Source organism: Vidua macroura, chromosome Z, assembly GCF_024509145.1.
Source record: "Vidua macroura isolate BioBank_ID:100142 chromosome Z, ASM2450914v1, whole genome shotgun sequence".
Lineage (NCBI taxonomy): Eukaryota > Metazoa > Chordata > Aves > Passeriformes > Viduidae > Vidua > Vidua macroura.
The window spans coordinates 33,795,020-33,822,359 of record NC_071611.1 but is presented as its reverse complement, the minus strand read 5'-3'; the positions used below and the strand labels follow the sequence as shown (position 1 = coordinate 33,822,359).

The 27,340-nt window shown below is 34.7% G+C and overlaps 1 protein-coding gene across 9 annotated transcripts in view; it reads right to left on the bottom strand.

Annotated features, from left to right (window-relative positions):
- ARL15 (ADP ribosylation factor like GTPase 15) overlaps positions 1-27,340 on the bottom strand; it is a 281,674-nt gene that overhangs the window by 127,108 nt on the left and 127,226 nt on the right. For 8 of the 9 annotated variants that reach the window (XM_054002684.1, XM_054002683.1, XM_054002681.1 and 5 more), the window contains one exon: positions 24,653-24,861. In XM_054002684.1, the coding sequence (XP_053858659.1) occupies positions 24,653-24,861 (209 nt within the window). Of the gene's footprint in view, positions 1-21,513; positions 21,733-24,652; positions 24,862-27,340 lie in introns of those variants that run through there. The other variant, XM_054002686.1, reaches the window with a different exon arrangement.

The window sequence follows — 27,340 nt, the reverse complement described above, 5'->3', positions numbered from 1 at the left end:
TATAGCACAGTATAACAAGCACAGGGTTTCAAGCAGCAATGGATCAATGTTAATCTACGATCAACTTATGTAAGGCCCTAGCAACTTCAGATGATTTTGAAATATTAACCAACGCCCAACAAACTTGGCTGAAGAAGCTTCCCAACCTTCCTGCTTACCGCTGGCATTTGCATGGCAGTACTCTTCACAACATATCCACACAGACTGTATCTTTGAGAACTTCAGCAGTATAACACCTCAGAGTGATGCACTGAATCAGTGTTTCAATTTAGACCATGTGAATTTGTCAGAGTTAAGCTGACCAATCTTAAACAGCAAAGTTTATAAACAAGCAGCATGCTTCTACAAACTACGGAGTGTCTTCAGACCATTTCAGCAAAGATGCCTTCTAAAAGGATGGTCTTATATAGCTGCATTATTACCTTGCCTAGTGTGACAACCCAATTTCAGGACATTATGTAGGCATTCTGCTTCTTCCTAGTACAAACGAAGATGAGCTGCTCAAATGTAGATGACCTTATGGAAATAAGAATCACACAGTTGGTGCTCTCAATAGCTTATGTACACCTAGTCTCATCTTAATGACAGAGATCAGCAGTTAGAAAGGTCATGACTGAGACCTCCCAGGATGATGAAGAAGAGCAGCTAATCATGCCACAAGTTATGCAACTGCTGGGGGGGAGTTCAAGAAATCAAAGCAGATAGCTACAAAGACAGGCCTATGTACAACAGATAGATATCTATGTAACTGTAGGGATAAATACCTGTATGCACAGGAACATCAGACAGCACCAGACACCCTTCTCCTCAGGGAAAACTCAGAACCATGAGACAGTGAATTTTGCTCTACATGACCACCATATACCTTCCTATATACCTCCAAGGTCAGCACTGGGATCTGACTCAGAGATTGATGAATCTGAGATTATCCATGTTAATATTCTGATAACATTATGTCAATGAGGTGAAAGGGTAAGCTTATAGGAAACAAAGGAGGATTATTTCTATGGATCAAACAGAAATCTGTTGGCAAACAAAATTTTGGGGTAGGAAACGCATTGGACAGAAACTCTTTTTACACAGGAATTTTTCCACTTGGGTCATGCACCTCTATTAAACAATAAGTAACTTTCTGAAGACAGATGAAGAACAAACACACATTGCAAAACATGCCATAAAATAGGAGCTGCTTCTTCCACCGATACGATAAAATAATCCAAATGACACAAATGTCCTCCTACAAATCTTTCTGAACTTAATGCCAGGACATGTTTGGTTACTGTTTATGAACTTAAGTTCATTTTCTCCTTTCAACAAGCACCTCATACAAAAAAAAATCTTATTAATTCATGTTGTTATTCCATAGCAACTTCCTTTACACAGTCACAACAAAGATCTGTCCCATCATAATGAGATTACGTAAAATATGCATCCACCTCAGTTGTATAACACCATCTAATATGGGCTTTAAATAAGTTTCTTTTACCAACAGTTTTTTCCTTAAAATGCATGCTTTTTTGGACAATCAAAAAACTGAAGTTGCCTTCTTCAGTTTAAGAAAGCTGTTTTTATGGTCTTGCTTCTCCTTATCTTCTTAAAGGAGTTATTAGCAATATTCAAAAAGATAGTTGATAAAGAACATTTAACTGTTTAACAATACTCAACAGACAGTTGATTATAGAAAGACATGTCAGTGCACATATGGCAGGCAGATAAATTATGCACATCTGGATTACTTTTGGCAAGAAACACAACTAAGTGTCTAACGCCAAGTTTAGCAATCTGTCACTATCAATATGTGCATTTATTTAAAGACGTCAAGGATTCAAAGTCATATTTTCTATTTCTTCATAAAAGTTCCAGCTCTTCACGAGACAGCAAAACAGGTGACAAAACACATTGCATAAATTGCCAAAGGCTGTATAAACAGGGAAAATTTTCAACTTACCATGCTTACAGGAGTAGCCAAATTTTCAAATCAACTCTATCCTTCACCAGTTTATATTAGTATTTAATACATAAAGTAGGTAAATAATCAAGTTCTGAATACCCAGCCTCAAAAGTTAGATGAAATTTTGCTAAGTTCAAAGAAAATGAAATAATATGAAACTACCTGAAAAGTTTCAATTATGATCTTGTTTGTACAGTAACTGATTATTTTTTGTGATGGTGGAATGAGAAAATTTACTCATATCTAACTATACTGCCCAAAATTAAGTAATAGATTTAGCAGTAGGGAGAACTTACACCATACTAAAAGGCAAGCATAAAACTGAAGGTTGAGAAGTCATGCTTGTTCTTAATTCAAATCTAAGATAAGTAACCAAAAAAGGAAAGCACAATCGATACACCACAGAAAGCAATACTTGCATACTAAAATATTAAAAAGCCAGAGCAAGTTTTTCTCAAAAGAACAGAGAGAATGATCATAAATCCAGAAGTATCTTAAAAATATGAAAATCAAAATCAAATTTTGTGACAAAAAGCCTAATTGCTTTCTTACATATTAAAATCATTCCGCTTATACTAAACAAAGGGAGAAGGGAAAGAAGTATTACCACTATAATTTTTATTGTAAAAAAAGCTATAAATACATGTTGTAAGAATTTCAAGACAACTCATTGCTTCAAAGGAGGTGAACACCCCTTAACCTGATGGTGCTGTTTCTTTGGTATTAGAAATTCCACTCAGGTTTAGCTCAAATAAACTCATAGTATGGTCATCATCCATGGTCCTCTTATGATTTTCATGTCTGAAAGGAATAAAACCTCATTCTGTCTCACTCACACTGTGTAGATGTATGGAGAGACAACATTAAGCCTGTGTAAATAAATTTAACTTTTATATTCACATTAATATATGAATACATGAAAAATAGAAAGGTTTTGATTTACAGTTGTAATATAGAGCCTTAATTACATTCACAAGAAATTGAAATTACTTGAGATAGGTCATAACATTTATTCCAAATACCTACTCAAAGTTGTATTAGTATCTGTTATACCAAAATACAAACATTTCATTATCTCTTTCAAAACCTGAAACCTTGGCATATTTTTTACAGAAGTAGTATCCATTTACATTTTATTTCACACACACACACAGATCAACAAATAGCTACAATATTTAAAATTTTAAAGAATTAACTGATTCACCATCTTACTGAACACCATATCTGCACCTTTGAGTGAGTGTTCACCTAGTCAAACATAAGAAAGAGAAGTTGGAAAAAAACAGTAAAGAGACAGTAGAATTACCCACCTTCCTGATAAACAACCACTCCTGTGGCAGAGGAAAAGAGACTGCACTGTTGTGATTACTGAGACAGCAGTTTTCATACCAGACTCGGGACAAACACACTGGGCAGCATGAATTCACCTAGGTCTTCGAGAGCTTAAATTAGATGGATTTTTGTTTGTCTTTTCATTTGTATTTTGCTGCTAATTCACCTTCTAGTGGATTACAGGACCTGCTTCCCACCATATATAAGCTATTTCTCTTGTCTTCAGTACCTCTAAAATTTTCATTCTTCTTCACAAGTACTCAAATGAAATATGCAAAATTTGGCACAGCCACTTCCCACCACAGAAGGAGTTGAGAAATTCTCCTGACAAGTATGCATAGGGTAATATTTTAAGCAGATGATTAATTAAATCAAATTGAGAATCTCTTAAAAAGGGTAAGTGAAAAGGGTTTGTTTACTAGGACAAAAATCTTGAATAGCACTGAAATGGGTAAATAACAAGCTGAACAGTCACTGGTTAGATACTGACAACACAATAGCTTACGCTCCCTATTGGGCACCTGACATTAATTACTTACATGCCAGCTAAAATAAATGGCCATGGAACTTGATAACTTCAGTTGTACTATATTTCACCTTAAAATTCTTTTACCAGATTGGCAATAGTTTACACTATGTAACAAAGGCTCTTTCTTTGCATATATATGTTCAGATTCAAACAAATTTACCTGTGTCTAGACACACTGAAATGTCTTGAATGTTGAACTCTCTACCAGCAGAGGGGGAACCTCTATTGTGATTTCTTTCTTTTAACACAATCTTAAAGGCAGATTTCTAAATCTGTTGTTTAGCTTCCAGGGCATTCTTTTTACAAACCTCACATGCAGGACTAAGTTAACACTCCTACTTCCTATGGGCATTCAAGACAGAAGACTTAAATAGGCTGACTGTGCTTGTTGCTTTGATCACATCATAAGACAGCATTTCTAAAGCTACTTCATAAATTTAGCCTATACCAGCAGGACTGTATGTTAAGGGAAATATATATATTCAGATTTTCCTTGATCCTTGTTTTAAATTACCTCTTATCAATATGAATAACTCATTTCACTGTCACAATCTTTTAGGGCTTTTTTTTAGTAGAGAAGAAACTTCATCTTTCACAGAAATCAATGTTCCTTCTCCTTGTACTTGAATTTTCAAGATATTCAAAATTTCGTATCTTCATTATAATTTAGAGCACTCACAAGACTCCTTTATATGGACATAAGCTGGAGAACAGAAATAACCTATTCCCACAAAGTCTTACACAGCAAGTCCACAGTAAATACAAAGAAATGAACCTGTGTTTCATACATCTTAGTGATTGTAATGACTTGTCTTCCTCTGGTTAATTCTCACCTTAATTTCCTTCCCTCAAAAGACTCCCTTAGATTAAAGCAAACTGTATTACTTATCCAGCAAAACAATGGATTCCTAGCTCTTATGTTCAGAAAGCATTATATTACGGTATTCTGTTAAAAATAAAACCTCTATCTGCCAATAAGAACTGAAAAATTGCAAAGTGGGCAATCACTGGAGAATCCTCAAGGTGGAAGCTTTATATATAGAAGCAACTTAAGAATAAAAATATTTTAAGTGTACACAGGTTTTATTTCATTTATGTATTTTAATTTACATCACCATGAAAGATGCTCTAAATTGGAGTTATCATGAAACAGTAGTTGGAGATATAAAACAAGAAACACAGACCTAATGTAATTCAAAAAAATATTGTAAACAGATACTCTTTTTTTTAAGGCAAAGCATTTTAAGTGTAAAACATTTTTCTCACTAGAAGACAAGTGCCAAAAAAAGGAAAAAAAATTAAAATAAAGTATCTAAATCCCTGTCTAACTTTGCCAAATTCTAATCTGAGTGCTTACATTGTGCTCAAACAAAACTTTGATCATAAATTTCTTTTCAGAGACCAAAATGAATGACAATAGGAAAGCAGGTTTCTATGGCAGGGCAGCTCTGTTAAAGCTTTCAATAACCATGTCAGCTCCCAGGGGCTTTAATTTGCTTCTGTGGTGGCCTTTGTTTCTATCTTTAAAGAATTCAGAAACTACATGACATACATGTACTTAATTTTTTTTTTCAGTATTCTTTGGTAAAATTCTAATTGCTCTCCGACACACATTTCTGAGGGATGATGGTCACCAGAGCTGATTTGCAGAGCACCAGACAGGTGAGGATCTCAGCCTCTGACAAGGAGTCCCAAACACTGGCAATTTCAATTCTTTTGGGAAGGTGAACAGGCAAGCACAGCTCTAATTTTCTGCTTTTTAGTATTCTTCTTTCTGCTCAATGCTTGGTGACATTAGCTGGCACACTCTGTCTGTCAACATTTTTTTTTTTTTCTGCAGAAGTTTCATGGGGGGAAAAAAAGAAAGAAATTTTCTAGGCCTATAGTTTGCTTTTCCCCTCTTCATCTCTTCTCCCCTGTTATTTGCCTCTTAAGATAAAAACCTCAGGTCTGCAAAGACAAATAGGAGCTTACTACTGCATGACAAAAAAAAAACCAAAAAACTCTCTTGTATTTTCTAACAATAGCCTGCCAGCCTCAGAAACAGACTACAAGAGACATGTAGATTGGCCCTTCTAAAGCAAAACTTTGGATACTATGTGTAAATAATATTCTCCTAGTGTTACGCAATACAAAAAAGCTGATATGGCCCTAAAATACAGTACCACAGCACAGGAAAATCCTGCAGAATCTAGTACCAAGCACACAATTTAAAGAACTAAAATTGAGTGATTAGCAAGGTTGTATTGATACATGTTTGCCATAGAAAACTATGATGATAAAGTTTAATTTTGGAAATTTTCCTCAGTGCCTGAAAACTCATGAACAGAAAGCTTATCATCGTAGTAGCCACAATTCTTCCTTTGCAGGAACAGCAAGTATTCCACTAAATGGGTAGATAGGGCCAGGCTGGGTGGTGCCCTGAGCAACCTTGGCTAGCAGCTGGCACTCCTGCCCACATCAGAGGGGTTGGAACCGGCTGATCTTTATGGTCCTTCCAACCCAGGCCATTCTATGTTATCTAGAAATCGAAACTAAAATTAGAGAGGTTTTAAATAATAAGGTGACAGAACCAAACTCTTTTGGAAGTCTTTCAATAGCCAAGAAGTAAACATTTGCTCAACAAGAATAGACTTCAATTTTCCTCTTATAAGCAGAAACTTAAGATTTTCAGAGTGGTTTTCAGTAAGATAGTTGTAAACATGCTGGTAATGAATAATCACATCTGTCCCAGCAAAAAAAGCTTCAGATAAGAAAACATTTCACTATTTCTGAACACTGCACAAAGTATCCATCTAATGAAGTCTGAAGATGCAAGAGACAACTGTGATAGAGGTTGTTAGACTGATGGTCCTGATCAGTCCTATCACTGTTGTAGAGAGATGGTAGTTGTACAGAATGTAGTCAGCTGAAAAACGCTGTATTTGTGGAATCCTGTGGTGTTTTGCAGGATTTCTGACAGATTTTTCCCATATTTCGATAGAACTACATCAGTTTCTTGGTGAGTCTCAAGTAGCAAATTCCTTTAATAGGTACAAGGTTGCCACAAGTTTCACATAGTAATACTTTATAGCAGTCTTTAAAAAACTCACACTGCCTTCTGAAATGCGTCATTGGCCTAAATTAAGAACTAAGTAACTGATAAAGGAACATTTAAGTTCCATAGAAGAGACCTGGGATTCAGATTTACAGCTTTCTTTTCATGGGTAGAAAAATTCAGAATTTTATCAAAGCTTGCAAACAACTTCACTGAACAAGCTAGCTGACACTACTTTTTGCATATTAATCAAAATTAAAGAGTTGTTATCTATTAGCAATTACATTCTGTATATTCATACCAATAGTCTGAATAATGGCCCCAAGAGTCTGACTTAGGAATTCTGAAATACTACCAAATAGAAATAATTTCTTTTTGCACACAAGATTAATTGATACTCTATCAAGAACATGAAATCAAGCATAAGAAATGGAAACAACTCAAATAATTTAAATGGTAACAAGAAATTTAAAATCTCTAAGGTAAGGAGAATTACAGCCTTTGACTTACATGTTAGCAAAAAGCCTGTGGACTATTTCTGCATTCTCTAATACCATAGCTGAATTGACAAGGAGGAAAGTGGTCACACAAATAAAGAATATTACATCAACATAGTTCTCAAAAAGCATTAAACTCAGAGGATGACTCAACTGATTCTAGGACAGACATCCTTCATAGGAAAATACTAATATATACTGAAATGAATGAAACATGCAGAGTAATTTCTTTACAACAGATAACTAATTAGAAGATGCTATATATTTCCTATGTCTCAGGAAACTCAAGAAAGCCATTTCAGAACTTGAAAGTGCTGTATTTATTTCCAATTATTACAATAAAAGACAATGCAAACTGATATCAAAGAAATCAAAATATTTTTCAAAGTGTCAAGAAAGGTTTTGAATAATAATGTTGAAGTGTCAGAGAACATCACTACCTCTTTCAATTAATTTGCAGCTATTGCTCTCCAGCAGGTTATAAAACAACATATAGCTATATAAGTACACTAAAAAACATATTTTTAATATAAATTCAAAATTTAAACCAAATTTTAATTCAAAAAACAAAATCAATTTTCAGATGCATAAAATAACCTAATAAGTTTTGGCAGAGTTTTCCAACATTTGATCTATTTTAGTCAATTAACACCGTGAGTGTCTGGCAGATAATCCTGAGCAGAGCAAGTCAACTCTTCTTTCATTGCCTAATAACAATATCCTGGCTATACACACTGTATTCTCAATGGGTAACTCCCAGTTACCCATTGAAGGTTCTCAGAATACTTTAAACTGTGCTTTTCAGAAAAACTAAGTTGAAATAATTGCAAAGCCAGGATGAGAAGACCATCCTACTGGTTTATTGTTTAAATTATTTGCATTACTCTTACAGTGAGAGAAAACAATACCGTGACCACAACAACAACATATGCGTGGTGTGGGACTCTCTGTGACCACAGTTCTTACAACTGATACCACGTTCCTTTAATTTGTGTATATCAGATTCTATGCATATAAAAGCACTGTGAAGCAACCTGAATAATAATCATGTCAGAAATGGAGAAAATTAGAAGTATTCAATTATTAGAATGATAGCACCGGTTGGTGCTAGTAGTCTTGTTTTCCTTTGTTTGTCCAAACTTTTCCATTAAGCTCTTAATTCCTGCTTAAGATACAAACTCTCCTTGGAATCACTAATAATTAAAAGGCCATTAGCTTTGTGGCTGCACTTGATAAGTCTACCAGTGCTTAAATTACTTTAAGACTGCTTCCGTACCTCAGAGATGACAAGCAATTACATTAAGAGTCTGACATGCTCCAATACTACACTACTACTTCAGTTAATATGTAAGTGCAGGGAGCAGGATGCATGAAAAAGACCCAGACAACCTCCCATCTAAAAACCCTGAAGGAAGGTGCAGTGTAGTCACAGAGGTAACTCCAGCCTTCTCTGGTATAAGGACTTACAACTGACGTGCCTCTTTAATTCAGATTTTGCAACGATGAGAAGAAAATTCAGTAGAAGGAACAGAACCACAATTATGAACCTGACCCTTCCTGAAAAGGGCAGTTTTGCAAAATATTTTGTATCTAATAAGCTAGATTTCTAGTCTCCCCTCTGGCATGCTTCTACCTAGGACATGTCAAGTTTCTCCTCTTTCACTGTATCTGATTCCTCCCTCCAGCCCCTCTCTCTCTGAATGGTCTCTATTTTAAGGCTCAGATACATATGCTACTTGTTTTGTCCTCAAATGCCTCAGTGAGATTCAGACCCCTGCACATCCTGATCAATATTATACAGAAGTGGATTTAAACACCAGACCACAACTAAACCAAACTAACACAGAGGCCCTACATGCCCCACTGCCAGACACAGGAGATTTTTAAATTCTCTGTCAGCTAGGTTCTACCAAAAGTGGAGAAAGTGCTTTGCCATTGTTTAAATGCAATCCACTTCTACAGCATCCATCCCTCTGCACAGGAGTCAGGGATTGATGATCTGATGCCTTTTACATGCACAAAAAACATCAACCAAACCCTGAGTTTACTACCCACAAGACCCTTTGAGCTTTGACACAGCTGGGTTACTAACAGCCTTTAAGTATATTCTTAACTAAACCCTGCTGCCAAGTAAACATCAACAAACCAACATGTAACAAAACAAAAAACTTAGTTCAATGTTCCTGATTTCAAAACAGGCAGTTATTCAGTCAATAAACATTTATTGTAATGCTACAAGTAAGTGAAAGGCAACTAACAGGCAAAAGACTTTTTAAATGTCTGGCAAGTTTGGAGAGCGTTTGGAAGGAAAAAGCTTGCCAGAAACTGCTGGCAAGCACACTCCCTACAACAGCCAGCAATGGATATCCAAGCATGCATTTTTGCTTCCTTTCCCAGACATAGTATTACCACCCCCACCTTCTTATTTATGCAAGGAAAGGGTGGCATTATTGAATTTGTTTTCTTAGTTAAGCAATTTTTTTCCTATTGCACAGAGGAATGATTTCCAAAAGGAGAGGTAGCCAAATACATCTGGGGAACATTTTAAGCCCATTTTACAGGTATTAAAAACTGAAATGTCAGAGTCCATTGGCAGAAAATAATATTTCACTTTTATGCAACATATTAGCTACTGCATTCCCAGTTTAGAACAGCTTGGGAGTTATACTTCTCAAATACAGCCCTGAGATGCAAACAATGGCTTCAGAGAAATGTAAGAAGTCACACCCATTTTCTTTAGAAAAAGAGCACCTGTAACTACTATTATATTTTGCTCTTTTGTTTCACTAAACTTTGTGTTTGAACCCTATCCATTATGTGGATTAAACCATAACTACTTCACACTATTAAGGATCATAGAGTGGATAAACCATGGGAACTGAACCTACAGGAAGGTTTTGCTGGAGGTTTTCTATCATGACATCCAGATAAAAAGGAAAAACTTCGCATCTTGTATTCTAGTGCCTATATCAAAAGTTAAAATCTCTGTCTTAAAAGAAATGCTTTCTAAAAATGCAACTATGAACTGGGAAAAAAAAAAATCCAGAAGCCTGAATTTGGCTATATCCCCTCTTCTTTTGTCAGCTGTCTTTCTGAAGGAAGCAACAATATTACCATCAAAAAACAACTTAATCATTTCATATAATACCTGGCAAGTTTATGTGAAAACAGTTTATGTTTATGTTGCAGTAAACTTTTTGTGGTTTTTAAAGCACCAACCTACAAAAGCTATTCACATCTTAAAGAAAGCTAAAAAGAACATATGAAAATTTCCCTTTTCTTCAGATAAGTAAGTAACATTTACTCTTCCAGAGTCTGTGACGGGCAGTATCAATAATATACTCTTGGACTGACTTTGTTTTATAAACCAATTTTGAAATACTGCTCTAATGTCTTGATTCCTAAACACACACCCAGAAAAATTAGTCTAGCAAGATGACATTTGTCTCTTCTCACTGACCAAATGCTTTGTAATAAGCAGATTGGCAGAGATGACTTAATTCAGACACACTGAGTAACTGAATAATTAAATCAAATTGAAGAGCTAATAAAGAGCGCATAGAGACTGCACAGACAACATTATTTAGGGAATGGAGAAAGTAAATGGAAAGAGAATACTAGTAAAGCTTAAATGTGCCTTGATTCAGTATTCTGATTTGTTAAACATTTCCCCATCATTTTATGCCCTAATAAGTTTCCATTGACTAACATGACCTAAAGCTACAGAGAAAGCTAGCTCAGTGCAGAGTTTCCTAGAATGTATCTCCACCAAGTTGCTGCAACTAAATATCAGTTAAAATATTGGAGAAAATGGAAGCATACATATCATAGAAAATTCTTTTTGAGACTAATGTTTGGGTATAGTAACAACCAAGTCACTTTGAACACCATGCTGTTTCAAAATACACTAATCCTATTTCAATTTCTAATAATAAGTGTATTTTACAATGTGTAAAAAACAGGAATGACATACTGTGAAATTAGCTGCCAAATGCAGCACTGAATATAAAAAATGTACTTTGTTACCCACATTCAACTGTCAGTTAAGCCTCATGTTACCAGGAGGTAAAACTATACCTTATATCCACTGTAAACAAAAGATGAGCAAGATAAACCAAAAATAATCTGGCACCACATATTAATACATAATCCAATACAAGTTAAAACCGAAAGTTAATGTTCAATGTGAACACTGAAGCCTGACATCCTGTTGTCTTCTCTTCCCTTCAACCAAGAAGAGATACTCCCTTGATTGTCAGTGATATTATTTGAATGATCAGTGGGAGCATAGTCCCCTGAAGTCAGGTAAGAAATATAGTCTTAGCTATGGGTCAGCTTTTCTCAGCTGTTTAATTTCATATATTTCTAATTGTAAAAAGACACAAGGATCAAGACAATCACCTCTCTCTATGCAGTACAATCTAAAAGTTAATACAGCTGTATGGCAATAGTGAAAACCTGACTTTTGACAGCCAACAGAAGTAAGAATCAATTAGTGAAACTTCTGGTAGCAGAGAGAAAAAGTACCTTACCTCTAAGACCACCCATTTGTTTTATTACCTACTGCTACAATGCACAATGATAATATAGCTAAAAGGCTGCACTTCGATTTTCACTAAAGCCAGCCACATCAGAAATAGCAATGACAAGAGTTTGCCATGAGTTAAAGGCTATCAATGCAACTGCTTGTACTCTTCAACTCATGGAGATTCAGGCCACTGCCAAGTAAGTGAATGAAACAGAAGGGTAAATGTAATTTCAGGAATAGGTAGTTTCAACTTTTCATTTTTGCAATTGCAAAGCAGCAGGTTGTCAAGTCCAATTCAAGTGTCCAGAAGCAAACTTTACTATTAGAAAAATAACTTTTTAGTACATAAAGACAATTTTTGTGTGTGTCTGCATTTGTAAATGTAAATTTCAGATAAATCTATGCCTATTTCAAGACCAAAGGTGTGAAGATCACTATTTACTCCAAGACAAACAATCAAGGATATGAGGGCAAAAAAGTATCATAACATGCTGCAGAAGATTCAAAATCTACATTCCTGGGCAAGTAGAGCTATATACATATTCATATGTATTCATATTATATACATATTCATATGTGTATATACATATGTGTATGGATTTAATAAATACAAATAAAAATTATATATATACAAACACGTGTACACATACACTCTACAGATCTCAAAATAAGCAGCACGGGCACATAATTAAGGGGTCCCCAGGGCTCATAAAGAAAGTGCAACGACCTTGTTAGTGTTTGGCCTTTCTTTCACACCCAGTCTCATTGTAAAACAGTCAACCATGAAAGTACTTTAAAAAGCTGGTTTTCTTTTTATTTACAGCATGATTTTATAATGTACCATTCATGTTTTATAGAAGCTGGTACTTCTGTATATCTTTCTGCCAAATTCAACATGAACCACAAACTTTCTAATTTACAACTTTCAGAAATTTGAATGCTTTTGAATACCAGGATTTTCAACTTTGCAATTTAATGACAACCCTGCCTTTGGCCTTTCCTGACCTGTTGTGAAGTAAATCAGGCACACTAATGTGGGCTAACAAGTCTTTTTCACACTGTTCGATCACCCTGCATCTTTTTTCTCAGCAGACACCGCCTCTCTCCCACTCTCTGTCTAGCCATCCTCCCTCAAAGCAAACAAAATGGTCACTGTAACCCTGCATTACTGCTCATTAGATCACAGGTTAGTCAAGTGGAACTGCCCGAGGTTCCCAAAGGAGAGCTATACTTCAAAAATCTGTCCATGTCAAATGAAGAAAAAACCCCTGAGCGTGGGGTCACCCAGATCAATGATCAAAAGAGACTGAGAATAGTGGAGGGAAAAAAAGAAAAAAAAAAAAAAAAAAAAAAAAAAAGCCCTTTTTTGTGAAAAAAAAAAAAAAAAAACAGCCTTCTGTATAATAAATCAGAATAGAAAAATACTAAGCTTTTTCCCCACTTTAACAACAGTCCATTTTGAATTTAAAATGTTTTTTCTTGTTTTTCAAAAGATTTTTATATCAGTGAGAGTATTTTTAAAGTGTTAAGATTGAGGTTTCAATAAAACGTAAACTTACTTAAGAAAATTAGCAAGAGGAATAATAATGGAAGATAATGGAGATTTTCTCTCCATCCCATAAATACTTAGCCATTCCAAAAGGAGTTAACATCAATTTTCATTCAATTATGACTTTTATTTAAACAAATCATACATTCTGAACTTCATGAGAACTGTTATGGGTAGCATGTCCACAAAAAAAGGTAGTCAAGCAAAAACCACATAGCCTGAACTCTTCTGCTACATGACAGATGTGCAGGCACGTGCAATACTTCAAGAATGTACAGTACCATGACTGTGGCCTCTGTTTGTCTTTTACGTACGCAGGGCAATTTTTTAGTAACAATCACAAAAACAAAAAAGCCTTAACTGAATTTAAAAAAATTAAAATACAGTAATAATTTTAAGTATATAATTTTGATTCACAGAACAGATCAAATTACTCAATGAAGAGCACTGACTGTTTAATAAGGATCTGTGCGGACACAGGTTATAGATATCACATGCATTAATACTGCTTATTCAAAATGATTTATGTATTTCTAAAACAACAAATATACACAGAAGATGCTGTTGCAGCTAAAGGGACCTGATTGTTTCCTGGAATATTGGTGGCAGAGCATCTTTTTGTTTATAGCTCCAATAAGACTTCTTCTCCTGCCCTAGGAGTGACTCAAATTTCACTTTCTTACTCCCTTTATCCTCAACCATGAGTAAAGGCAAAATTAGCAACAAGTAAACAAATTGGAACAGAGTATCTGTAGTAGATTTGTAGTTAATATATGATCTGTTGTAAAAGCATTACTGCAACAGAACAAAGCTACAGGAAATCAAAGGAAAGAAATCTTTAGAGTACTTAAATGTTTCATATAATGTAGTAAACTATTTCCTAGTATTTATTACCAAGTAACAGAAAAACCAAAATGAGACAGTAAATGCTATGATAGTACATTATGAAAAAATATTGAAAAAATTTCACAGAATAAGCTTGTATTAACAGAGAGACATATGAAACAACTTATTTTTAAATAAATAATGCAATTGCAGAAAATATATAACAATATATGCAGTAATCCAAATTATCCACCTCTGGAGATATGTGTGGATGAAATGAAAAGTCTTTTAAGCAAAGCTCATTCACTAAAGCAGGTTGGACTTTTTGGTTTTTTTGGGTTTTTTTGGTTTTTTTTAAATCAGTTTGCTAGATGCCTCACACATCTTTTAATAGGCAATAGATGCCTATTAATACTTGAAATGGAACTCCAGCATACATTAACTTTAAAGATGCCCACACATTCATACTGAGTCTTTACTTTTAAGACAGTATTAATACAGCACAAGCTTTCTGACACTTGCAACTTCGCATCTAATCAGAATCTGAACAACTAAATATAACAGAAAAGATCAGAAAAAGCAAAGATATTGAGAAATATGTAGTCATAGCTATGGATTATTCAATACACTGTCAACACTCTGTTTTTCAAAACAGTAGGAAAAAATATAAGGATGATGTGTGTAAATCAGAATAATAAATGAACATATTTTCAAGTAAAAAATTGCTTAACTTTGCCTTTTTTTTAATGTTACCTAATTAATTTATATGATGCTTTAGAAAGTTGTTTTCTAGACTAACTCAAAACTTTAGGCTGTTCAGATTCTAACTGAAGCTACTGTTTCATGTCAGACTGCTGTAATAGATTTTCTAAACATTTAAACTATTTTGAGAAAACATTTATGCTTATAAAGATTCTAGCACGACTAATGATATGCTGCAGTATCAACAAATCATCATTAGAATAATGTCGTTATATTCAAAACTCTGCTTCTAGTCTTATGAAGACAATTGTTCCCAGATGCTAGAGTGAATAACTCATGTTTCTTCAGAAGCATGTCTGCATCTGCTGTTGAATCACTGCAAGAAGTGGATGGGAAAATGGTTTCCTCTTTTTGAACCAAAAGTCATTAGGCACTGAACAGAAGTGGTTTGTGATGAAATAATGGGCACTGTTCAGCCTATATCACTATAGAAGAAGGCCTTCAATGGCTCCAATTTTCTTTAAGTAAAAACTCATAGTACTGCATCCTCATTGTCCCTGAACTGTGGGGCCCTTCACTACTTTTGAATTTGCAGAACTCCATTCCATTGTTTGTTTTTGTTTGAACCCCAGAATGCTCTCTACTCATCTCTTCTGTTTTACTGCCAGTGAAGTCTTGAGAAGTAACAGGGTGCATGAGACTTGTCAGTAAACCCCTTCCCTTTTTCTCCTGTTACTCCTTCTCTCTGGTTCATTCTATTTGCAAAAACAGAAGTGTCCTGTCCAGCAATCAAGCTCACAGTAATCTCTGATTTTTGTCTTCCACCACACCCAGAGAGCATCCAAGATTTTTCCAGGAGCATAATGGCTTGAAAGAATGCCAGGGTAAAAAAAAATGAGTTTAAAACTGAGAATGGATAGGAAGGAATTTATTCTCACCTTACAGTAGTATGTGTTTCCTTCCTGGCCTTTGACAATTGTAGCATTGTTTCAGTAACATCCAGACCACTGATGCAAAGATGATCCTTTCCCCATCCTGTCACTTGGGAAAACATCATTGTTTCTTGAATTCTTAAATACATGCCAACATCTCCATCTCCAGCGGTTTATGGTTTGTTTTCACTCATAGGAATTTTACGCTCAAAAATCTAAAGACGAACCAGCCTCTGACAGGCAAATGACACCTCAATTTTCAGGTTTGTTTTTCCTTATGCTGCAGCCCATATTCAAGAGAAATTCTCCTCAAGAATCTTCAGAAATGTTGAGTTTTATAAGGAACAGAAAGCCTCCCATGCTCAGGCTGAGCTCTGAGCACCTTCTATTTGACACAGTTTTTAAGAAACTCTGCATACACGTATTTCCAGCAAGGTCTTCAGGGTGTTGGTAATTACAGACAATAATAACGTATGCTGTGTCACAGCATAGGTAGTATTGATGCAGCTGAAAATTTTCTACTTTTGTGGCACATAATTAAAATCCAACTTGAAATACTTAAAGAGATATAAAATGGATAGATTTTCTTCTGCTGTGGTTATTGCTGAACTTCCCTGACATGACCAATTAAGATACTCACCATGATCTCCCATGTGTGTGAGTGTGTGATTCCTGCAGAATGGACTGTAGCCAGAAATTAATTTCATACACTGCATACCTACTCTAATAGAATGAAGATTATGTGATAATAATCAACTTGAAAAACATTTGTTTTAAAATTTACTTTGTTACTTTGAGTACCAAATATAAATTATGTACTTCAACTACAAAAAATTACCTTTTCCTTGGTAAATACAAGATTCACAGTATATTTAACTTGCCTTTAATCAGCAAACTTATTTTAGCGCTAAAAAGAAAAATAGAAGAATAAGTCCTCATCTTTTAAGAAGCAGCAGCTTGTATTATTGAACTCAAGATTTCATTCTAGTACATATACATACATATCCATGTAAGATGGGTGTTTGAAAGAAAAACATACTAAATCACTTTTACAATAGAAGAGTTTTCAAAAACTTGATCCAATGCATTACTAAATACTTTTCCATTATTTTTCAACTGATCCAGAGACCGTTTTTGATAAAATGGTAGAGTTATATTTGGAAAGTAGTTATATAGCCACTATTTTGTTCCATTTGTAATAGTTATTAATTCTGAGAGAAATATGACTTCTCATGTTCATGTAAGATGTCACTAACAGTAATTAAATTTTTGAGCATTCAAGAATTCCCCAAAACAGCAATATCACAGACATAGAGGCTCAAAAGAGTCATAATGATTGTGTGGTCAGATTTGTATCCAACAGGCTTCAGCATTTCATTTAATTCTCTACTAAAGCATACCAAATTTTTACCAAGCCAAAAAGGTTTCAGAAAGAACTGTAAAAAGCTGTGCTCTTCTCTAACAGTCCTTACTGAATACCATATAAGCATTTGTAAGTATACAAACATTTATGAAAAACATTTACTAAACTATGCATATAGATTTGTATCTTAAAGCATTTTAAACTTTCTCTCATAAATTTACTTTTTATTTTTAGAGACTGTGCTCTAACTTTACAGTCATTGTGTTTAGTTCTGCAAGTGCAGCCAACTCCTTCTCTTTGAACGACATTTTCTTTCTTTCTTTGCTTGGAAGTAAACAAAGACACTAAATTTTCAAAGCACATAGTGAAAATATATGCTTCTTTCCTATCTCTCTCTCAAGTCCAGTAAAAGTAATTGCACACCTACTCTAGAACATTGATTTTTAAGTAAGAGGGGAAAATTATTTCCCACTATTTCCTGTATAACCTTCCTTTACTATGGTTCACTCTAGGGGGATAAGCCAAAAAAGCGTGAGAAGTAACATGGTAGGTAGAAGGGTCCAACTCTCACTGGATTTTAAAGGTCCACACTTCCAACTTTCCACGCCAGTTCTAGTTTTACACATTCCTCCCACCTCTCGTTTGTGCCTGTACACCAATTATCCAATTGTCTTCTCATCTGAGTTTATTTAAAAATAAGACCTTGAGGAAGGATAGTAGTTAAGTAATTTTTAGGTCCAAACCAGTTCATCACATGGTTGTACAGACAGACTGTCACACCTGAAAGATGGGGGAGGCAAAGAGGCCAAAAAGCAAACCAGTACTGCTGATGAAATAAATACTAGAAGTACACAACATCTATATACATATAAAACAACCATTTGAAGACCCAAATAGTGCTGTAAAAATCCATGCCTGATGTTCAAAACTATATACAGCAATACTCTTCAAAATCTACTCCAAGACATGCAGCTGCTTTTTTTGCAGACATATACCTGGCACCATTCAGTACAAAGGGCCATTCAAGAGATTTATTTCTCTAAATACAGTTTCATGTTGTGAAATGGGTGTTTGTGGACAACACTTCTACTCCGGTGTCCTAGCTACCCCTACTCTTTATCTTCTTGTACATTTTGTAATATGTGCACATTTGCAGATGTGCTTAAGTATTTAGTTTGGTATCTTCAGGAACATCATTCCAAATCAGAGTTTCTAGGGGTAGTCTTTGAATACATTTCCTTGCAGACTTACATGTTTGTCAAGAGCACAACTAGGAATTTACTATTCAAAGAGATACTTTTCTTTGTTAAGTTTTTGTTTCTTGGTCCCACATACACTGGGACAGCAATATTAAGCTTTACTAAGTGATATTATTCACCAAAACATTATCAAGTATACCAATTCATCTTTTTAGCTAATGAATATATTGACAGTTTTATCTGTTATGGCTTTGTTTATTGTAAAACATGATTGAAACACAAATTCATGTAAGGAAAAGGTGTGGTTACTGTTTGGATTCAGTCTTGCAACTATGAAATTCCTTGCTGTTTACATTTAGCTAGGATATGGATCTACTCACATTTATTTAAATTGGTTATCTTTTTAGATTGCATTTTTTATATACTATTTTTATTATTGGATCCTTTTGTATCTAAATCATTTTCCTAATAGGTATGAAGAAATTTTAATCAGAATGGAAGTTCATATGAGAAATGCAAATAGGAGTTACTTCTTCATTGTTCTAAACAGGGCAAAACTAATATTGTCAAAACTCTAATTTAATAATATTCTTTCCTGCAAATGTGTTCATAACTAAAGTCTGACAAATAACTCTTCTGTTCCCTCAAAGGCCACAGTTGTGAAGGAAGCAGCCAATACTCAAAATAGCAGAGTCCAGCTCCAAAACAATCTTCAAATATCAGGGGATACACCTTGGACGAAAAGAAGTATTTGCAGTAAGGAGATTGCAAATATTAAGGTCGCTAAGGTCACTATGATCTCAAAAACAGGGTAGGAATCTATATTTTGGCTATTTACTGCAGTAATCTGAAGATAAATAATCCCAGAAACAGTTCCTTGAGGAACCAAAAATCTGTCCCCAATTTATCTTTGCTCTGGATGTCCCTGTCACAAAGTACACAGATTTGCAACAGCTGGTCTTTGAAAGATTTGAGAGGCTTGACCATGGTGAGGATGGGACAGACTGCAGAGAAAACTTTCATTTTCACTCTTGGTTGTAGGCTAAGTTTTTGCAGTACCTGCTCCAGGAGAAAACATTTGCTCAAAACTGTGAGCTAAGATACTACATACTCTATGAAGGTAAACCCGTTAGTGGTTATTGTTCAATGCAGTTTTTCAGATTGCTAGTAATGACATCCATTACTCATACACTGAAAGGGTTTCCAAAGAGAAACCCTTTTCCCCTAACTAGCAGAAACCACAAACAGCATGAATTATGGAAAAGCAGTACAAAGACACTGGAATATAAAGAAGTGATTGCATCCTGGAATTGAGCCTGTCATACTAAGCAGCCAACTCAGACCATTAGCAGGCCCAGAAAGTCCAGTTTGCAGCATGCTCCAGATCCCCACCACCAGCAAGAGCTTCCACAGATGCAGGCAAACCTGAGCATTCTCCTGCAATGGTTATTGAGCTTTAAGATATTTAAGGCTTCAAGAAGACACTGTTTATCTACAAAATTATTTCTAGACATAAACGACAGAGAAGAAACTGGCAGAGTAATAGATAACAGCCCTCACAGCCCTAAGATGGCTGTTTTCATAAGGAGAGTCACCTTCCACTATTTTGCTAACAGAAGACCTAATTTAACACTGTCAGTGATTCAAAATCCATATGATCTTGAAAAGATAAATACATCACAATCTATGTAAATATGCAACAAACCTTTCACACTCACTTTTGAAAATACTGTTTGCACTTAAAAGATTTTTTTTTGAATCTTGGTCTATCAAAGAAAAAAGGACAATGAAAATGACTTTCCTATGGAGTTTCACACCCCCATCAAGTAAAATTTAAAGTAAGGTCTTGTATGCAAGGAAAAAAACCAGCACTTGTCATCACGTTAAGCTTTCCACACTATTCCTTTCCCAACAAGTATATTTAAAACAATGGTATAATCTTAAAATAGGCTGAGAATAGGTTGATTTACTGTTAACTAGTAAGTCTATGTTAAAAAGTTCTAGCATTTTTAAAAATGGAAATTTAGAACAGGTCTTCAGTGATTTCTCCTGTTACTATTTAAATATATGAAAGAAATTTATTATTTGCCTGAATTTTTGGATAACTGAACAAAAACCAAACAACAGGTTATATTGTATGAATGTCTTCATACTTATGGTCTTAGAATAGAATAGTTCAAATGGAGTGGACCTGCACTGATCATCTAATGCACCTACAATCTTAAAAAGAGCCTTAAATATAAAAATAGAAACATCCAAAAGTCAACACACTGTCAAACAAGAAGCTGCTTCACCTGTGAACTGGAAAAGCTAGTTCAATTTGGTTCCTCCTTTGGCCAGTCCTATATGCCTTTCAGGAGTCCCAAACAGATTCAGACAAGTATCCAGAATAGCCTGCTCCTAAAATATAGTGGCTACAGACAACTTCCAACACATGCAGCTCCTAAATATTGCTCTGACCCAAAAGAAAAGTGCACATGGGTTCTGGAATCCACTGCAATATCCAGTATTATTCTACTGCAATATTTTAAATCTGTAAGAGAAATCTGACTAATCAAAACCAGTTTTGGCAATCAAAAGTACTTTTGTGTGAAAATGTAAAAGCACATTCTGTCAGGAAGATACTTATTTTAAAAAAACATATAATTAGATAAACTGTTTTGGAACTGCAGCCTGTATTTTGGAAACCATAGCCAAACAGATATGCCACCACCTTCCCTCTTATGCCGAGTAACTAAATTTATTTTTCATTTGTAGAAGTTTTTATTTACTATTTCGTAAGTTTTCCAAAACTACAGTCAGAACTGACTTATATATGATTAATTCTTCATTACTGTGATTTTAATCTAAAATAAAGTTATTCGGGAGCAAACCTATTGAAACAAAAATAAATGTATCAGTTTTAGAGCCTGGTTAATATACACAGTCTTTATTTCAGCATTGCTCAGTAGAAATCACTTAGCAGATATTTTAAAATGTCTAAATAAGTGCTATTGTCACAGGAAAAACAAAACAACTTAAAAATATCTTTGACATGGGAAGATAGAATAACCACCATAGAAGTCCACATAAGAGAAACTGGAGGGACATCTTTATTTACAGTTTCTAAAATGAAATGCCATGCCAAGTTTACTTTCTTGAGTTCATTTAAAAATCAAAATATAACTAGAAAACAGCTAACCAGCAACAGAACTCAGAGGAAAAAAAAGGGTTACATTTACTGATTAGTATTTCAGCTTGGCTTCTCCTGTAATTCTCCCTGGTCACTTCAAAAATACGAAGGATATTCTGCAAAATTAATTAGGTTAAATTGCATTTCATAAATTAATAAGTTATTTGGATATTTTTGCAAGTATCTATTATAGCTGTGAATTGAACTATTCATAACATTGTTTATTACTTACAGCACATAGATTCTACAGTATCATTTCTGCCTAAGCAATGTGTGGAAAAAAAAACCACATTAAATGAAGTACAACATTGTGAAAAAGTGAAGCAACTGCACTTCCCAACAAAAAATATAACTAACATCTGTTGCAGAAACTGCTTGGCACTTGCACAGTTTTGTGAAGAATTTTTGTTGTAAATAAATATTTTTCTACGTTTCCTATTATGCACCACTCAACTCAGACATTTTCCTTAATTATACTCCAAGGAGTCCTTTCATTTCCATTAAAGAAAGGTAATTTGTTGCCTAAAAGAATGCATACATATTTTTAAATTTCAACTGTGATTCATCTGTCTTCTGACATATGAAAAAAATCAAGAAAATACCTATAATTAATGGACTTAGTTCTGCAAAAAAAATTTAATAAAATTCTCAATGCTCAACATATTACATTTGTTACATATTTTAATATGTTGGTTTTATATAAGTAATGGTCTTGCGATTCATCATTTTACTTCTATTCCACATCTCAATAATGAGGAAAATAGCACAGCAAAGCCTTTAGGAAAGCAAAAAATTACCATTTTAACATTGGTAAAAATGACTGACTTTGTATACACAGCAAACACAGATCATCATTTTTTCCAGGGACAATGTAACAACTTTGTGACACTTCTCTCTCTTTTTTCCCCTTTTTTTCCTTTTTCTTTTAATTTCACTTTCCACTACTCTTAATTAAAGAACTTCAGAATCACTGAGCTCTTGATACAGTGTGGGTTTTTTCCCTCAGAATATGCATGTACTGTACACATTTAACAAAACTGTTGTATTTTGCACACATTCTGTTGTACTCATACATTGAGTGTTACCATATTAAACTGTAATTTTTTTTTTTAAAGCATACAGTAGAAGCCCATTTAAATGCTATTATAAGCATATAGAGATCTATTACCCTACTGAGATTTCAAGGAACTGGTAATGAAGAATGAGGTGAAAATGAGGGTACTGCCAATAAAAGAAAAGAAAAGAAATGTTAACTCTAAATACAGAAAAAATTCAGCTCAGACCAAAAGGTCTACCCACATGGGCTCACCTGCAAAATGAGAGAGTTACAAGTATAATTTGCTGTAAAGCAAACCAACTGGCATTGCATTCATCATTAATATGAAATTGGACAAAGAACATTTCTTAAATTTTATTTGCTATCAAAAACTTCAGTTAATATTGAACCAAATTTGGCCTCTTTAAAAATGGAAAAGATAGTAAAATAAGAAATACTTAAATCATATAAGAAACAACCCTTCTGATAATGAAAAATATTATCGATGAAAAAGTTAAAGCCAAGGCATACAAACTATATTTCAATTATAAAACCCAATCAGTTTTGTCTCAGGATATTGTCATTTTTTAAGCAGGAGGTTTTTGCTTTTATGCTGTATAATAAACTAGGCCAAAATTTCTTTTACACTTTATAATAAACTAGGCCAAATTATTAAACTTGCATATCAAAATCCATATTACATTTCCTTTAAGTATTCTTTTTTTTTTTCTAAGTCTGTTTTCTATATGAACAAGACTAGAACTTGTAGGTTCTATCCCTGCATAACTTTTGTTTACTTTTTTATGTAACTTGATATTTTCAATCCAAATTCCATTTTTTTCCTTTTTCCTAAGAATGAAATTTCAGAGAAAACAACCAACACTTTTTAAAAATACTTCACAGTGTAGTTTACAATCTCTTTCACAATCTCTTCTTAAAAACACTGCTATACTCCAGTCACATTTACACCATTTCCTATCATATAAAAAGCTTCATTTCTTTTGACTCGGAAAGGAGACATAAGTATCAATAAAGAAACAAAGGCTGTATGTTCAACTATACTGTACTAAGAGCAGCTATCCTACAGATCAGTTTGTTCTGAGCTGGAAGTCTAAAACTTCGTGTTTCAGAAAAAGAAAAATCTAAGAAAGTATCAGTTTAAATACAAAGTAGCAACACAATAAGGTGCTGAAACAGTTTTTACTCTGCTGCACTCACAGAACAAACGGATTTCTCATATAATCTTTAAGAGGAGGAGTCCTTTAAAAGACATTTATGAACAGAATGGCACAACCCAATTTTAACTTCTTCCTGCAATTTCAGAAGTAATTTTCAGCATTTCCTCAAATATATCTGACATGATAGGAATGTAGACAAGACAAATTTCTCAGAAACTGAAAAGCAAAAGGTTCACTGAATAGAACAATTACATAATTTACTGTGAGATAGCTAGAAATTAGACAAAAACATTACTCCTTGGAACAGGAAGATGAGAACCAGTTCAGGACTTCAGAACAGGAATTGCAGCTCTGACCTGACATCAGTACACAGCAGTTCAGAGAAAAGCTTTTACATAAAAAAGACAACATATAGCCACAATGTATTGCTTTAAGCAGTGGAAAAGAATTAAGTAACGGAACAGCGCAAAATTAAAAGTAATAGCAAATAAAAACCCAAGTTAAACAAAAAAATCACTGTCCCAGCAGCTTTTCATAAGAGTAGTTTTAAAAACATCTTTCCTCCCTTAAGCAAAATTTGGTAAAAGCAGAAGATCTGTTTGTATCCAAGTATTACTTGTCTGTTTTCCAGAACAGCTAAGTCTGTATAGAGTGCAGTGGAGTAAGTTTTTAGGGACTGGGACTGTTCCTGGACTCCGTACTTAGTGTAAAGAAGAAACTGAGGCCAGTCCTTAACTAGGATGTCAAGGTAATAAGTGATAATGGATTGGTGGTGTACAGAAAGTAAATACAAACAGGCATGAAGCTGACACATTAACATACCTCTTGTACTGAGCGAGCTGCTGGCTTGTCTTGGTGATTGGCCAGTATTAAAAATGGCAAAGTACATAACTGTGGGTGCTGAAGAGCAGAATGCAGCTCATTCCTAGCAGTTTCTAGATCATCTTCAGAGGAGGCGCTGTCTAGTACAAATATTACCCCTTGGGATCCTTGGTAGTAACGACTCCAGTATTTCCTGATATTGTCAGCTCCTTTCAAGACAATAATGAGAACTAATTAAAACAAGAATAGTTTACCAAATATAACACTTGTAAGTGAAAATAAACCATCTACTTAGAAAGATGAAAATAATTAATTTTCTCTCTTAACCATCATTAAAAGAATAAAAAGAAAAAAATACAATAAAAAAATCCAACATACACTCACACACCCCAATGTCAAATCAACATTGTTTAAATAAGGAAGGAAGTTGACTCAATGCAGCTTTCTTCCATTAAGGCTTCTGCTCTGTAAATGAGTACTGGCAGAACTACCATGCTGACAGTACCAGAGAGCCTAATCTTTTACCTTCTCACTGGAATATCTTGGCACTAATACCTAAACCTTTATCCATTCTTTATCACTTTGCCCTGCAGCTCCTTGTCATAAACCTGCAGCTTCTGTCACGGCAGTTGCTCATTTCTGATAAGGTCTTCCAGTTCATCGCCAAACCATCAGGCAACCACTTCATAATTGGGGAAAAAAGGTGCCAGGAATGCCTATTAAAGTAATTAGATACTTAATGAGGAGAATGATGATACAATAGTGAGTTGAACAGTGAATGCGGAGCTAGGGTGACTACATGCAAAGGCATTCAGTTCAACTACTTTTGCTCTGTCAACCACACTAAGGATTCTGGATGAGCCCAACAGCAGACACATGATTGACTGTATAGGCTTATATGCCACAGTAATTTTTAGGACACAGTTCAGCAGCACTCAGCCATCTCAACAGAAGCCAAGCACTAAGGTTATCAACAGAAAGCTTTTGTCTCCCCTGGAGAGCAGCATATGTTGTAGCAATGAGGTACGAAAAAAAAAAATTGTATTTGACAGCTGTCAAACTATCTAAACTATGATTTGGATATGGGCTATTCTTTGTATGTCTGGATCTGGCACTACACTCATGGGGACAAACACTAAACAGTGAACAGAGGCAGCAATCATCTAGTAGAAAACTTGACATGTCTGCCAGACAATGACTTGCAGAAATGTGCAGAAGGTACCTTTTATACACACTTTTCTTATTTTGAGACAGGGAGAAGTGAACTTCCATATATACAGAAGAACCAAGAGCTTAAAATAATAAAATTCCACTTTTCAGTGAAAAAAAATGACACAAAATTTCTGAGAAACATAATGAGATTTTAATGCAACATAATGACCATAACTTTAATACAATACTTAAAATATTAACTTAATTTACATATTTTGCCACAAAAAAGACAGTCACTAAAAACAAGTAAAGGAAGAAATAAACATTTGCTCCATCAAATTTAGGTACGCAACTCAAGAGTATTCAAATCTCACCTAATGGAGTTACTCTTGTCTTTTTACTAGTCACACTGGAACCCTGAACACTTTGTTTCTGTATCTGCACCCAAAACAAGCTGTCAGCACACAAACACACACAGACGTTTTCCTACAGAGAATACTGAAGTCATACCTAATATTTTTTTTCTGCAAAAGACCTACAGAGCTGACTACTTAAAGGTGAATGGTTGTGGGACTTAGTCAAGACCTTGCTTAATCTCTCTGTTAATTTAATCAGACTCAAAATAAAAATGCCAAACAGGACGGATGTTCTATTTATTTTATCATCAGGATCTGAAGATTAATAATATATATACAGAAGAGGGACTGCATTGAAAGCTAATTCTATGCTTCTGTAGCACATGAATATCTGTCAACTGTACTTGTAAAAAATTTTATAGCATCTGTTAGATGCCGAGTCTTTCTGAACAGCTGTCTACTTCAGAACCACATAGAGCAAGCTGCTAGAGGGACACTATTTACATAGCCACACACAGCAGTGTCGCAGGCATCTGAAGTATCACATTACTTTAAAAACTAGTAGAGAATCATTTTCTATGAACTTAAAGACCAAGACCATGATCAGTTCTTTGAACGTATTTTTTTCCCTAGCAACATAACATCTGTCTTATTTGCTCTAAGCATCAGTCAGCTACTTTTCAATCACATGTCACTGCTAGAATCTGAGTCTTACCTTTGTAACCATACTCACTCTAAAAAGAAAAACTGTGGTGAACTGCAGAGCATTTGACCTCTTGTATCCAGGCACTTGGAAGAAAGCAGTTCATGGATCCCTACATGGGACACTGAAGCCAGAAAAGGAGTATGCTGATTTGTTGACTTTACGATCCTGTCTTTTTGGTTCAGGTTCTTTAGCAGCTCAACTTTGTTCCTCCACATCAGCTGTCCCAAAAGAACCACCACCAAAGTATAGCAGTCCTTTTCTCTCCTGCCCTGGTCAGTCACCATGGCATAGTCATAAGAACCAACTTCCCGTAAGAACAATGTCCCATGAAACTTGTTATTTTCTTCGGGATCTTCCATTACTCTAATGACATGCCCTGAAATTGCTTATAGTTCAATTCTGAGGAAATCACCTGAGGTTTAAGAATAAAAATAATTTGCACTAAGCAGACAAGGAAAAAACTGATACAGCATG